At 45.8% G+C, this 16,158-nt stretch overlaps 1 protein-coding gene across 1 annotated transcript; it reads left to right on the top strand.

Moving 5' to 3' along the window:
• The first annotated feature begins 13,572 nt into the window (after positions 1-13,572).
• On the top strand, positions 13,573-14,532 carry OR2C3D (olfactory receptor family 2 subfamily C member 3D). The gene has a single exon (XM_001495787.5). The coding sequence runs from the start codon at positions 13,573-13,575 to the stop codon at positions 14,530-14,532; it is 960 nt and encodes a 319-aa protein (XP_001495837.5).
• The last annotated feature ends 1,626 nt before the right edge of the window (positions 14,533-16,158 follow it).

Consider the following 16,158-nt stretch of genomic DNA (forward strand, 5'->3'; position numbering starts at 1 on the left):
GGGGGGCGGGGAGGGGAGGGGAGGGGGAGGGGAGGGGAGGGGGGAGGAGGGGAGGGGAGGGCGGGGGAGGGGGGAGGAGGGGAGGGGAGGGCGGGGGAGGGGGGAGGCAGGGAAGGAAAGGGCAGGGCAGGGAGGCCCGCAGACCCGGCTGCCCGACCTTCCCACCTCCTCCCGCGGGGCTGCCTCTGGCAGGGACGGCGGGTGCTCCGGAGCGGGGCGGGGCGCAGGGTGGTCCCCGGTCTCCTGCGACGGCCCGGCCCGCGGGCGGCGCTGCTCCTCCTCCTCCTCCTCCCTCCGAGGGGGAAGGCGCTCGCTGAGTTCAGACCCCGCAGGCTCCTGCCTCCAGCTCCTTTCCCCCCAGTGAGGATCCCAAGGCTGAGGAGCTTAAGTTACTGCCAGCCGTCCGCGGAGCTCGGGGTCTCGAGCGCCTTACGATCAGTTCTCAATCTTGTGTGACTGTTTTGTTTCCGTCTTAAGCCCGAGGAGATGTGTTTGAGGCAGAGGAGCGCTCGCCCCTTGCTGGGTTTGTGGTTCACCGAATTCACGGCTGAGGGCTGTGCCCCAAAGCCCCGCTTCCTAACCTTTCGCGTCGGTACCCACCCTCCGCGGACCCACTAAATGCACAGCCCGATTTCGTCAGACTGGGCTCAGCCCTCCGCTTTCTAACAAGCTTCCAGGTGCTGTCGCTCCCGCTGGTCCCTTGAGCAGCAAGGCACTAGGCGGGGGTCCCAGACCAAAGGCATGCGCGCCACCTGAGGACTGTTAGGAATGCAGATTCTCAGGTCCCCGCTCACACCTGCTGCATCAGAGACTCTGGGGTGGCGTCCTCCTGTTGCTAAATTGGAGAACCACCGCAATAAACCGTTCTTTCTCTTTTCTGACTTCTCACAAATGAACTCATCCATCCCCAAACGCCTAACTAAGTGGGTCCCCACTGGGCCCCAGACGCTCAACAATGGAGATGTGGCATCACCACAGTTCCGGTTTTCTCAGCCTCTTTGACGCCCCCTCAGCCCACACAAGCATGAACGGACTGGAAAAGGGCAAGACTTTAATTCCACTACTGATGGCTAACCAAAAGAACTTGACTGTTGGGGTCTGGTCCCGTGGCTGTGTGGTTAAGTTCACACATTCCTCTTAGGCAGCCCAGGGTTCGCTGGTTTGGACCCTGGGCGTAGACCTACACACTGCTCTTCAAGCCATGCTGTGGGGGCATCCCACATAAAAGAACTAGAATGACCTACAACCAGGACATACAACTGTGTACTGGGGCTTTAGGGAGAAAAAAAAGAAAAAGAGGAAGATTGGCAACAGATGTTAGCTCAGGGCCAATCTTCCTCACCAAAAAAAAAAAAGCGTTAAAAAAAACACCCCTAATTTATCATAAATCCCCTCCCTGGGAGTTTCATCCACAAGGGACCCATCACAGGAGAGGAGAGGAGAAGTCAGCACCACACCCAGACAGACATTGTCACCTGCTATCATATCTCCCTTCTGTTCTCCTAAGGGCCCATTTATCTTTGCTAAAAATCACTTGCTCTCTCATAAGTGGCCTCTGTCCCCTCCCTTCCTCCTGCTAAGATGGTAGATAAGCTCTAATATCTCACTACTCCTTTGGATAGTCACTTTCTTTCTGTGCTGCCCTCGTGCATGTGAAACTAAAAGTTAGTAAATTTATATGCCTTTTCTTCTGTTGATCTGTCTGTTGCCAGTTTAATTCACAGGCTGCCGGTTACTGAACTTAAGAGGATGGAAGAAAAGTTTTTTTCTCCCCCAAATTGCTTGGTTGATGATAATCATTATATTTACTATTGTTATTATTATTTCATGCTAAGGAATTTTATAATTAGCTTAATTGATTCTCCTCTGGAGCTTGTGGGGATATTTTTTAGATTCCACATGTAAGTGAGATCGTGTAATATTTATTTTCCTCTGGAAAGCACGATGTTCTCTAGTTGCACCCGTGTTGTCAGCAACGGCAGGATTTCCTTCTTTGTAGCTGAGTAATATTCCGTTGTATATATACACCACATTTTCTGTATCCATCCATTTGTCAACAAGCACTTAGGTTGTTTCCACATTTGGTTTTCATGAATATTGTGGTGGTTGCTGCAGTGGATGTGAAAGTGCGGGCGTTGGCCAACAGGGACAGGAACAGGTGTCAGCATCACGATCATCAGGGAAATGCAAAGCAAGACCAGAAGGAGACGGCACCTCACCCCTGCTAGAACGCCTGTTACCAAAAGACGAGAGACAACGAGTGGTGGCGAGGATGTGGAGAGAAGGGAGCACTGTGCACGGCTGATGGGAGTGTAGGCAGGTGCAGCCGCCGTGGGAAACGGTGTGGAGGTTCCTCCGCATCCCCACATTGAACCTCAGTTAATTCAGCAAGAACCTTGTCAGTTTAGCAAAGCAATCAAATGATTAACTGAGCCAAGTGGTGTCCTGCTTTTACTTTTCCCAAAGCACCGAGGTGCTCTGCTGGGGTTTTTGCATCAGAGTATTTTGGGGGTTCTGCAGACGGACAGAATCATGGGCAGATGCTGAGTCTGCATTTCAGCAAAGGTGCCAGGTGAACATTACAGGTGTGTTTGTGTGTGAGTGTCTGCACCTGTGCACACACACACCACGCATCTGTCTGCGTGAAGTTCATTTCCTCTGGTACCCAGAATGGCTGGGTGTCTGGAAGGAATGTAAGAGGTGACGTGCTGGGCTGAGAGGTGGCCTCTGGGACATCACCGTTTCTGTGTTGCCTGCATAAATAGGAGGCTTAGTTCTCATCAGAGCTAACTGAAGAATAAGGGGACAAGCTTTCAGTTGTAAGATGAGGAGGTTCTGGGGAAAACCCACAGCATGGCGACTCTAGTTAATGATACAGTGCTGTGTGCTTGAAATCTGCTAAGAGAGTAGATCTTAAATGTTCTCACACACACACCAAAGGCAGATGTGTGAGGTGAAGGATGGGTGAATCAGCTTGACTGGGGGCATCATTTCACAATGCGTTTGTCTCAAAACGTAACGTTGTATGTGTTAAACATATACTATGTTTATTTGTCAATCATTCTTCAATAAAGAAAAAAAGAACTAACTTAACTAACTTGTTTTCCTCTTAAGACATTGAACATGGAATCACAGTGTCATGGAGCTGAATTGTGTCCCCCCAAAGATACATATGTTGAAGCCTTAACCCTGGTACCTTATAACGTGACCGTATTTGGAAATAGATCTTTAAAGAGGTGATTGAGTTACAATGAGGCCTTGGGGTGGGTCCTAAGCCAATGCGACTGATGTCCTTATAAAAAGAGGAGATTTTGACTGACAGGGCGACATTTGAGACATGCACCCACAGAGGAGAGCATTCGTGGACACAGACAGAGGGCTCCTGTCCACAGGACAAGGAGACACCCACCCTGAGGGCACCTTGCTCTAGGACTTCTGCCCTCCGGAACTGGGAGAAATGAATTTCTGTTGCTTAAACACCCAGTCCGAGGTACTTTGTTCCAGAAGTCCTAGCAAGTCAATGCCCACAGTTTCCGTCACTGCTTGTCACTCCCAGTCACTCAGCACAAACACAAAGAAAGAAAAGTTAACAGTGTGCTTCTTCGATCTGTAGGGGACAATGGATGGAAGGCAGCAGGAGTCACCTCCTGGCACTTGTGTTCTGATGTTCTGGGTGGCAGCGCGTCCCCTGCTGGGAGAGGGGGCGGCTCCGGCTGCAGACGGAGCAGCGGGTGCGAAGCTGTGTCTCCTCTCAGCTCCAGTGCCGCTCGCCCCCCGCTGATGAGGGACAAGCACTCCTCCTCTGATTATCTGAGGAGATTTCTATCTGTAAATTCCCCGCATACTCTACGTATCCTTCTCTGTGATTTTCTTTTGAATATGTGGAGTGTTTTAATAAATTTAGGCCAATAGTTGTTGAATTAAAAGTCTTCGTTTGCCAAATTGATGCATTCCTCATCCACTGGAGGCTTTGACGTCCCAGGGTGACAAGAGGCTGAGGTAACAGCTCGTTTCAGGCTGTAGTCTCGAATAATTTGAAATGCTAAACAATCTGCTCCCTTCTGGAGTATGCAACAGGTAAAACTAGAGGATTTTATGGATGCTGAAAGTTTCCGGTTTGCATAAACCTCAGACTTACAGAGCAATTCGCTTTTCTCTCTCAGGTGTGATGGATTCTCAAAGTGCAAATGATAAAAAATGGAAGGTCTGGAACCAAATGTACGTGCCAGAACTAACGAGCCACTTGGAGGTTTCTGCGCCCTTTCCTCCCACGGGGAGAGGACGTAAGCCAGCCCCCACGTGCTGTTCCCTGGGCCAGCACTGTTCCACAGGAGTTACTTCACGTGAAAATACGACACTAGCATGCATTTTCTTCTAAATTATATTGAATTACATACACTATGGAAAACAACCAGCATATTTACTGGATATTAGTTTGTCTTTCCCTCTTTTCTAAGAGTCCATCACCATCCTTAAAAATAGAAATCCCTGCCACTATTTACCTAAGGATTTCCCATTTTATGAAGCAGCCAGGTTTCAAATCTGCAGGCAGATTTGGAGTGTGTGTCTGTGTGTTTCTAATTAGTGGGTCCGATGGGAAGCCACCGTTTATTTTCTGCATGCACGGCGTCCTAATGCAAGAGACCTCCTTTTCCACTTGAGCCCCTCTGTTTGGGATGCCTACCTTAGCGTTAGCCATCCTGGGCGTTGAGTGCCTGCCCCACATGGGGCATGACGAGACTCTGAAATACACCAACAAACAATGAACAGCTGACATGGTCCTCAGTGTTCTACCACAGCTAATGCGACCCACAGCACAGGGGCGGCCACAGTTACTGCTTTGCTCAGTGATGCACACAGAAACTCAGATTCTGAGTAGCTCTGTGGCTAGAAATACGAGATGCATTGCTCTAACTTACAAAGTGCACTTTTTTGGTTTTAATAGCTTTAATAGGAAACAAATTTATGAATTAAAGACTTCTACCAAAAAATCGTAGTATTTTAATTATAAAACAATATATTGTAAGATAAAACCATGACTACACCGTTTTTTGTGTGTGTTTTGTTTTGGCGAGGAAGATTAGCCCTGAGCTAACATCCAAGCCCATCTTCCTCTTCTTTGTATGTGGGACATTGCCACAGCATGGCTTGACAAGTGGTGTATAGGTCCGCACCCGGGATCCAAACCCAGGAACCAGGGGCCACCGAAGCAGAGCACGCAAAATTAACCACTATGCCACTGGGCCAGCCCCATCTCATAGCTCTTCGAGGAATGTATGAATGAAAAAAATCAGATAATATAATTATCACTTAAAGTAATGTCAGTGTCTTTAGGGAAAAACAAATTCTCCTCTGAAGGAATCAGTTTCTCTTACAGTGTTAATGTTCCGTAACTCAATGACTTCTATGCAGAATTGGAGGATGTATAAGAATGACCTTATGCAAGTCATTACAAGTTCTCAAGGTTCTTGATTTTTTTTTCTATAGCTGGTGACAGAAGACATGTGAATGACAAGCATTTGGGAGCAGGGTGATTGTGAAGGGTTATAGGTGAAGAGAAAACAACAAAGTGCAGAACCCAGAGTTAGATCTTATCTCTCTTTTTTTATTTTTCCAGCTTTATTGAGATACGATTAACAAAAAGATTGCATATATTTAAGGTGTGCAGCGTGATGTTTTGATAGATGCATATGTTGTGAAATGGTCACCACGGTCAAGCTGATTGTCTTTTCCAGCAGGCTTGTTCGGCTCTGGGGTGGACAAGCTGTGGAAAAGGCTGCCTGTTTGCAGCAGGGTGGGAATTCCTGCTTCCGTGGGCTGTTGGCATCCCCCTAGTGGCCACTGTCCTGCACTCTTCAGTGCATTCAGTACATTTATAGATGCTGCTTAATGCACGTTCTGGGAGCTGGGGATGCAGGAGGGAGCAAAGTGAACAAGAAACTACTACCTTCATGCGCTGACATCCTGAAAGAAGGGGGCACGTATGTAAAGAGAAGGAAAGCAGCACATAGAATGCCAGTTAGTGGGCAGTGGTCTGGAGAGAAGCAGAGTGGGAATGGAGAAAGGGTGGGTCCGCAGCCCACAGCCAGGGGAAGTGTCAGAATTTACTTGAGTCGTAGGACACGTACCCAGCTGGGGTGGAGAATTGCATGGTGGTGTTGGGATAAAACACGTGCTGAAACCCCTTAAACTTGTGCAATGTTGTAAGCCTATTACGTCTCCATAAACCTGGAAAACAGCCGTTTTCTACTGATTAATAGACAGGGTCCACAGTCATTCACTCACTGATTAATAGTAATAATAATAAAGGGGTGATTAGGCACATGTGTGTGGTGATGGATCGTAATTAGTCTTCTGGTCGTGAACATGATGGAATCTACACAGAAATCGGAATATAATCATATCACACCTGAAATTTATAGTAATAATAAATAAGTATTGGATGTTGTCAACATGCCAAGCATCAAGGCATGTACTGGGACAATAGGGAATATAATAGTAACTATGACAGACACAGGTCTTAGCTTCACAGAGCTTAAGGAGTAGAACAAAATCTGGAAACCCTTTAAAATATATATGAAAAAACTGAAAGCAAGTAAATCTAAGAGGCTTAACTAACAGCCTAAACAAGTTAGCGCCAGCGCAATGTACAAACCCAGCCCTGACTGATTTCAAAGGTCAAATTCTTAGTAAAGATGCCGCTCAAGGCTCTTTCTACTGTACACATTGAAGAGTGAGTTAATCATGGTGCAGTTAGGGGCTCTTGCTAGAAGAATAAGAAATATCATCCAGCAAAGTAGTAGTTATTCCACAGGACACATGAAAGTACATTGCTGTCTGATAGAGACATTAAGGAAACTTACAGATCAATATAGTTTATGAATATACACATAAAATCCAGCAAAATTCTAGCAAACGAAATCCAGCAGCATATTAAAAGGATTACATACCATGACCAAGTGAGATTTATCCCAGAAATGCAAGGCTGGCTCAACATACAAAAAGCAATTGATTTAATTCAACAGGGGAAATTCCTAAACATGGTAAAGGCCATATATGAAAAATCCACAGCTAATGTCATACTCCGTTGTGAAAGACTACAAGCTTATCCTCTAAAGTCAGGAGCATGACAGTGATGCCCACTTTCACCACTTCTACTCAACATTGTGCGGTATGTTCCAGCCAAAGCAATGAGGCAAGCAAATTCTTCCAAAGCAAAAGACTTCCGAAATGCACAGGGAGAAGGAAAACTCTCTCAGTTCACAGACGACATGGTCTTCACATATGCAATCCTGAATATCCGCAAAGCTGTTAAAGCTAATAAATGAATTCATCAAGGTTACAGGACACTAGAGCAAACACAAACTTCAGTCGTATTTCTGTATCTAGCAATAAACAATCTGAAAAGGTAACAAAGGAATTCCATTTACATTAACACTGAAGAAACAAAACACTTAAGAATAAACTTGACCAAGAAAGCTCAGAACTTGCACAGTGAAAACACAAAATATTGCTGAGAGAAATTAAGGAAGACCTCCACAAATAGAAAGATATCCCGCGTCCACGAGTGGGAAAGACTAATGGGAAGGTTGAGATGGCGGTGCTGCCCCAGTGGTCTGTGCAGTCAATGCAATGCCTATCAAAATCCCACTGGCTTCTTCTTTTATTGAAATTGGAAAACCCAATTTTCAGATTCATATGGAATTGCAAGGGACCCTGAATAGCAAAACGATATTGACAAAGAGCAACTGAGCTGGAGGACTCACACTTCCCGATTTCACAATTTGCTCCAGAGCAGCAGTAACCAAAGTGTGATAACAATAGATGTGTATCTCAGTGGAACAGAACGGGAAGCACAGAAGTAAACTCATATTCTGTGGTCAACTGATGCTAGAGGAGAGTGCCAGAGCCCTGCAGTGGGGAAAGAGCAGTGTCTTCAACAAATGGTGCTGGGGCAGTGGGTATGCATCTGCTAAACGATGCAGTGGAACCCCTATCTTAGGCCATATTAAAAAAATAACTCTAAAAGGACCTAAATAGAAGAGCTAAACTATGAAACTCAGAAAAAACACAGAGGAAAAACTTAGTGACCTCTGATTTGAAATGGTTCCCTAAATATGACATTCAAAAGAAAAATAGATAAATTGAACTTCGTCAAAATTTTAAAATAAAGCTTTCTTTTCATCTAAGAACACTATCAGAAGAGTGAAAAGACAACACAGATTGGGGAAATATTTGCAAATCATTTATGTGAAAAGGGTCTAGTAATTAGAATATATAAAGACTTTGTATCTCAACAACAAAAAAAGACACAAAACAATTAAAAGTGGACAAAGAATAAGCATTTCTCCAAGGACGATATAAATGTGACAAAAAGCACATAAAACTATGCACAACGAGGGGCCGGCCCGGTGGCACAGCGGTTAAGTTTGCACGTTCCTCTTCTTGGCGGCCCCGGGTTCTCCAGTTCGGATCCTGGGTGTGGACATGGCACCACTTGGCAAAAAGCCATGCTGTGGTAGGCATCCCACATATAAAGTAGGGGAAGATGGGCATGGATGTTAGCTCAGGGCCAGGCTTCCTCATCAAAAAGAGGAGGATTGGCAGATGTTAGCTCAGGGCTAATCTTCCTCAAACAAAATAAATAAATAAAATCATAATGTATGGAAAATAAATAAATAGAAAAATGTTTTAAAAAATGCACAACATCAATCGTTTTCAGGAAAATACAAACCAAAACTGTGATGAGATACCACTCAACACCTACTAGGATGGCCATATTTTTTCTTAAAAAGTAGAAAACAACAAGTCTTGGTGAGGATTTGGAGAAGTTGGAACATACAGTCCTTGCAAGAATGTAAAATGGAGGGCTAGCCTAGTGGCACAGCGGTTAAATTCACACATTCCGCTTGGGCGGCCCGGGGCTCACAAGTTCGGATCCTGGGCCAGACCTACCCACTACTCGTCAGGTCACGCTGTGACAGGCGTCCCACATATAAAGTAGTGGAAGATGGGCACGGATGTTAGCCCAGGGCCAGTCTTCCTCAGTAAAAAAGAGGAAGATTGGCAGCAGATGTTAGCGTAGGGCTAATCTTCCTCAAAAAAAAAAAAAAAAAATCCCAAAATAAAACAAGAATATAAAATGGTGCATTCACTGTGAAAAAGTTTGGAAAAGTTTATTAGTTCCACAATAAGTTAACATAGAATTATCATATGACCCAGCAATTCCACTCCTAGGTGTATACCTAAAATATCTGAAAACAGGTGTTCAAGCAAAATTTGTAGACAAATGTTCATAGCAGCTCTACTCACAGTAGCCAAAATGTGGAAGCAACCCGAATGTCCATGAATAAGCCAAATGTCCATCAAGAGAAACAAAATATCATGGTCATGCAGTGGAACATTATACAAAAGGAATGAAGCTCTGACACTCACCACAACACAGAGGAGCCTAGAACACATTATCATAATAAAAGAAGCCAAACACAAAAGGCCACGAACTGTATGATGTCATTTATGTGGAATATCAAAGTAGGCCAATCCATAGAGACAGAAACCAGAAATCTGGGGCCGGAGAAGACGGCAAATGCAAGTGACAGCTTAAGGGTGCTTTCGGGGGGATGGAAAGTTCTGGAGCTGGGTAGTGGTGATGGCTGCACTATTTCGTGAATGCTCTTAATCTCACTGACTTGCACATTTCAAAATGGTTATGATGGTAAATTTACATGTTATGTGTAAAAATAAACTCATTCTGTTGATATCGAACCTGAAGTGAGTTCGCTCACCTGTTAAGCAGCAAGTCAATCTCTGACACCGGGTGCAGTGGAAGAAAGCAGGACTTTATTATTGCACAGTGCTGAGCAAGGAGAAAGGGCAGCTAACGCTTAAATCCCAAACTCCCGGAAAAGCTAAAAGGGAGGGTTTTTATTTGGGATTTTAGGTAGGGGAAGGGCAGCATATGGCCTTCCTGGTTGCAGCTTTCCCACCAGCCTGTGTTTGGCCTTGAGACTACTTGCAGAGAGGAGGGAGCCCTTGACCTTGCTGGTCAGCAGCTTTCCCACCAGCCTGTATCTCTCTGTGGGGAGGAGATAATGAATCCAGGTGCTTGTCCTTGGCTACTTGTCTCCATGGAGGACAGTGGATTCTGGAGCCAGGAAGCCAGGGAGTAAGCAGGGAAAGAGTGCCTTGGTTTTGATCCCATATATGCTGGGTTTAATGTGGGGAAACTGATATCAGGATCCATATCACTCTTAAGGAAAATGTTAGTTCATCACTGTGGTGTACACCAATAATAAAATGATTGGATTTTTTTAAAAACCTATAACGGCATGTGCCAAAATTACTGTCAGTGAGCAAATATTTGAGGCTCTCTCCCTCATCACATGATAAATCTTTGCATAGAGAGACCTGATTCTTAAGTTTTGTAAACAACTTTGGCACTATAAGAACCAAAAGTAAAGTTTTATTCATAAGAAGGATCAATTCTGTGTGTACAGAAACTACAATGAAATTGTAATTATTCAATTGGGAAAAAAAATCCCCAAAGCTTCTTTCCCTCCAATTTCACTCTCCTGATACATCATCACCCTCAGTGTCCCTCCTGAAGGCTCCAGGGGATAAGATGAATGTCTTGTGGCTGTAAGGGTTGTATGACACACTGGTCCTTTGAGGTTGGCATATATTCTTATGCTGGAAACACTGTGAGCTGCCCTCACTCCTCTGCTAACAGTTTCCTCAGGGAAAAATAAGTGCTTCTTCCTAATTTAAGCCTATTCTGATTTTAAACTTGAGAATGTGTCCTTCAGACATGCATTTGAACAGGATCTAGCCGGTGGGCACTGATGACTTGGTGATCGCCAATATTTTTAGGGCTTCCTGAATCCCATGGCTACTCTCCTACTTTTTAATGCCACGTGTACTGCATTTGTTGATCGTATCAATCCCTGAAATGAAATGGTGCCCAATGTACAACATTCCCCCCTGCAGACAGGGAGATACTGCTGCTAGCTCGCCATCAGTAAGTGATGTTCTTGGTTTGTTTATTTGTTTTTCGTGGTATTTAAGACACACTGGGACCCCAGAATTTCTGATAATCCCAATTCAGGTTGAGGAGCACTGATCTATTTGAATAATCTGATTTGTTCTTCTTGGGATCTTTGGCATTCTAGCTGGTCGCCTGCATTCAGGGGTAGAGTTTGTGACTGCATAATTGACTTGTGAAAGTTGAACTCAAGACATTTCCCCAACTGTCACTAGGCTCTCATTCTTTATCGTAATGTCCCAGGACTAGAGATGGGGTCACATCTTGAAGAAGGATTTGCACTGTGACAGTTTTGGTGAATCTCTGTGGATGAGCAAACCTCTTCCTTTGCTGAGAATATTATTTTTGTTCTAAGAATCTGGCTGTCTCGGGTGTAGCTCCAGTACATTTCCTGAGCAGCTCTGGGTAAGCCATTAAACATTTTTAGAAAGAGATCAGATCATTACAAAGGGCTCATTTGCTCAAGAATTCTACTAAAGTACTACCTCATGGCAAAACTGGAGGTCCCCATCTCTTGGTGACGTTCATGCGTCCTCTTCATGTGTGAGTAACACACTTCCCGTATCTCCACAGAGGGGACACGTGCACCCACAGGGGATGACACAGCTTCAGATCAGCCTTTTCCTTTTCTATGTGCTCATCAGCTCATCTGAGGTGACCCTCAGTGCGGGGCAGTCACTTTATTGTGCCATGACTCAGTTGCACAGAACTATCCCCGTTCACTTCTCCTCTCCCACAGCCACATTCTGAACCACCCATGTTCTGTCATCTCTCCGTGCTGTCCAATTTGGATACCCAGCATCCATCCCCTGTGCTTTCTCAGAGCATCAGTGCCTTCGTGGTCGGCTACATGCAAATCAGAAGACTGTCTCAGCATTCTGGCTCCGTAAAGTCCATACCGGTACAACTTCTATGCACGGATTTTGGCAAATGTCTGATGCTCTCGGAGCCCCATTCCTACATATGCACAATGGAAACTGTGCAAGTATCTTACAACACTGACAATGTACATGTGTGCAAGCTCATTTTGCTTGGGCAACTTTCAGGTATAGAGATGGATGAGTTTCACTCCCTGGGATTTTAAAAGGGTTAACAGTTGACTTTATAGCTGCTCTGTTCCTCACCTCTGCATAGACTAATTATAATGAATTCATCCTTCTTTTCAAAAGATATAGAACAAAAAAATTAATGTTTTTCGCAGAAAGGCTCCAGAACTTTTCAGGAGCATCTGAAGCAGACTGAGATTGTGCATTTTCCTCTACGGGGGCTTCTGGCTTGACTATTTGTCCTGCTGGGTCACGATTTGCTTTTTTCCTCCTGTATTGGACAAAGGGATAGTCTGGTCACCTATGCAGGACTCCGACGGTTCCAAGAGTTCTTTCCTGATGACACACTGCGAGATTGCCCTGCGTGTCCCTAACAATGGCTTCACATTTCTCCAGTCCTGCATCCACCAGGACCACATACCATTCTAACAACCTGTTTCACAATGTGCCTGTTCAATGACTGTTGATGAAGGGACTTCTGTATCAGACACTGGGCCCAGCACTGGGAAGCAGAAGTCGACAAGTTAGACTGAAGGCCATGGCTCCATGGAACTTCTACTCCAGTGAGAGAGACAGGAAACAGACATGATAAATTAGAACAACACATGTTCTATGGTGATAAGTCCTGTGAATAAATGTAAAGCAGGGAAAGAGGAGAAGAGAGCTGGAGGGTTCTCAACATTATATAACACCGTGAGGGAGGGCTCACTGAAGGTGGCTTTTAGAAACACCCCGAAGGAGGTGGGAAAATGAGCGTGTGCATGTCTTCGGGGAAAGCCCTGCAAGCCTTGTTCCAGGACATGGGGGTGTGGAGCTGTGGAGCAAGATGGTCACATCATGTCTAATGTGACCTTCTGGCTACTGTGCTGAGAATACTGTGAAGGGACGTGACAGGGATGTGGGGAGACGAGTCAGGATATTAGCTCCATAATTCGGGTGATAGATGATGGCGCCATGGGCCAGGGGGAGGAGCAGAGCTGGTGAGCAGTGATGCGATCTGGATGTATTTAATGAGAAAGCAACATTTTGTGATGAGCGTGGGATCTGAGAGAAAGAGGAATATCAAGGTGGACTCCATGTGGCCATTGACTGAGAGGAGAAGAAGCACAATCTCAATGCTGTGCAGTGTTTCATCACATGAAACGCCATCCTCTACCCTACAAATCCTCAGCACTAAACACCTAGGTTGACTGCAGATGTTGCTCCCAAAGTAATACTTCAGTAGCAATCAATGCCAGGGATTTTGCATGAATGTCTATTTCCCCAGGCTACGCATGCTCCCTGCCCTTTAGCAACAGTACACATTGGCCTTGAGGAGGTGATGCAACATCATCCGTGGAGCAGCTGGGAGGATGCATTCGAGAACACTGGGGATAAATTCATGTGGAAAATGTGCTAACTGATATAATCTCTTCATGCCTCACATCCTGTGCCTCCATTCACCCACAGGTGGCCTTTTTGTCCCACCCCCAGCTGCATGTGGTCATGGAAATAGCCAATGCAAGTTCTCCAGAAGTCTTCGTACTCCTGGGCTTCTCTTCACGACCCTCGCTAGAAACTATCCTCTTCGTCCTTGCCTTGGGGTTTTATGTGGTGTCTCTCTTGGGCAATGGCACCATCATTCTGGTCTCCTGTGTGGATGTGCACCTCCACACTCCGATGTACTTCTTTCTTGCCAATCTCTCCTTCCTGGACATTAGCTTCACAACTAGCATCGTCCCACAACTCCTGGTCAACCTCTGGGGACCACAGAAAACCATAAGCTATGGAGGGTGTATGGTCCAGTTCTATATCTCACACTGGCTGGGGGTTACTGAATGTGTCCTCCTGGCAGTCATGTCCTATGACCGCTTTGCTGCCATCTGCAGGCCACTCCAGTACACCATCATCATGCATCCATGGCTTTGCCTCAGCTTGGCCTTCATCTCGTGGCTCGGGGGTCTGATCAACAGCATGGTGGGCTCTACACTCACCATGCTCCTGCCGCTGTGTGGGAACAATCGCATTGACCACTTTCTCTGTGAGATGCCCCTCATTATGCAACTGGCTTGTGTGGACACCAGCCTTAATGAGGTGGAGATGTACGTGGCCAGCTTTATCTTTGTTGTCTTGCCTCTGGGCCTCATCCTGGTCTCATATGGCCATATTGCCTGTGCTGTGTTGAAGATCAGGTCAGCAGAAGGGCGGAGAAAGGCCTTCAACACCTGCTCTTCCCACGTGGCAGTCGTGGCTCTGTTTTACGGGAGCATCATCTTCATGTATCTCCAGCCGGCCAAGAGCAACTCTCACAAATGGGGCAAGTTCCTGGCCCTCTTCTACACTGTGGTCACCCCGATGCTGAACCCCCTGATTTACACGCTGAGGAACAGGGACGTGAAGAAGGCTCTGAGGCGCCTTGTGTTAGAGAAGAGCTGTGGCTTTGTGGGGACACGGGGGCACATTTAGAGACGGTAGTCACTAGGGAAGAGGAACAAGTTTAAAGGTATCAAAATAGATGTTAGGGGCAGGATATTTTGAGATGTCATTTCTCTTCCAATGTTGCTTGAGTTCAAGGAAGATGATAACATGAGATGAATGTGCTCACCCACCATTTTCAGGCCTAAGTGTAGAGAAAGTATTTGCTGTTCCTATTTTTCATTAAAAATTGTAACATTTCTATGTTTGTTTAGTTGTTTATATTGTTATATATGTAATATAGGTGCTAATTGTCATGTTGATTGTTTATATGGTTATACTTGCAAATTGCTATTATTGTGTTAATTGTTTAAATAATGTCTGCTGTTGAAGGTGCCTAATCTCTGTGAAGTCCTTTACATTTTAATCCGTTACTTATAATGACTCAGTGAAGTAGATATTATTAACCTCATAAAGGTTAGGTAATTACAAAGCTATTAAGGTTTTATGCTGAATTTAAGCCTAGATCTATCTGTCTGTCGACTTGCTTCCACTTTGCCTTTAATAAGAAATAGATGTTGGTTCTTTGTGCTGTTTCATGGCACAGAGTTTCTAGGACCCTTGGAGTTTCCTCAGTGACATGGGGGAGAGGAGCTTCTTTTGTTATTCATAACAGCCCATTTCAACCCTACCTGATTTATGCAATGAGGTGACTCCAGGTGGGGTCTCTGGATGGCTTCAGGATGGGGACTGGTGGCCAGGGGATCCATGTGATCAGAGTGTTGGAACTTTCAGCCCCACCCCAGACCTTCAGGGAGGGGAGAGGGGCTGGAGGTTGAGTTCATTCACCCATGGCCAGTGATTTAGTCGTTCATGTCTAAGAATGGAACCTCCATAAAACCCCTAAATGATGGGGTTTGCAGAACCTCCTGGTTGGGTGGATATCACACCCCAAACCCCCCAGGGACAGAAGCTCCTGCACTAGGGACCGTTCCAGACCTCACCTCATGTACCTCTTCATCTGACTGTTCATGTGCATCCTTTACAATAAACCAGTAAAGTTAAGCGTTTCCCTGGGTTCTGTGAGACGTTCTAGCAAATCATGGAAGCTGAGGAAGGGGTCATGGGGGCCCCTGATTTAGAGCCAGCTGGTCATAAGTCTGGGTGGCAGCCTGGGACTCGGGACTGCCCTCTGAACTGAGGGCTGCTGTGGGATTGAGCCCTTGGACCTGGGGGGTCTGTGCTGACTCTGGGCACTGGTGTCAGGTGGAGTGGAGAGGTGGACAGTCTGGTTTCTGCAGAGCAGGGAGTTGGTTACTGGAAGGAAAATCTCCCACACTAGGAGTCAGAAGTGCTGAGAGTAAGAACAGTCCGTACCCTTCAGGAGCAGGAACCTGAAGACGCAAACATCTCAAGAGCAGAACCCTGAGTCCGACTCCAGCCCGTTAGCGGTTTCGTCGGTAATGTGCTGCATGGATTCAGCTACGACCCTGCACTGTCGACGCTCCTGTTCAGCTGGAGACCATCTGATTCCGGGAACTGTTAGGATGCTTTCACCCACTCACTGGTACCTTTGCTCACCTTCTTCATATGTCCAAGCGTGTGTTCGTTCATTCTTACAGCGAGACCTATTTCTGGAGGTTATGAAAACGAGTTCACAGCACCAGCCTGGGATGG

Source organism: Equus caballus, chromosome 14 (assembly GCF_041296265.1).
Source record: "Equus caballus isolate H_3958 breed thoroughbred chromosome 14, TB-T2T, whole genome shotgun sequence".
Taxonomy (NCBI): domain Eukaryota; kingdom Metazoa; phylum Chordata; class Mammalia; order Perissodactyla; family Equidae; genus Equus; species Equus caballus.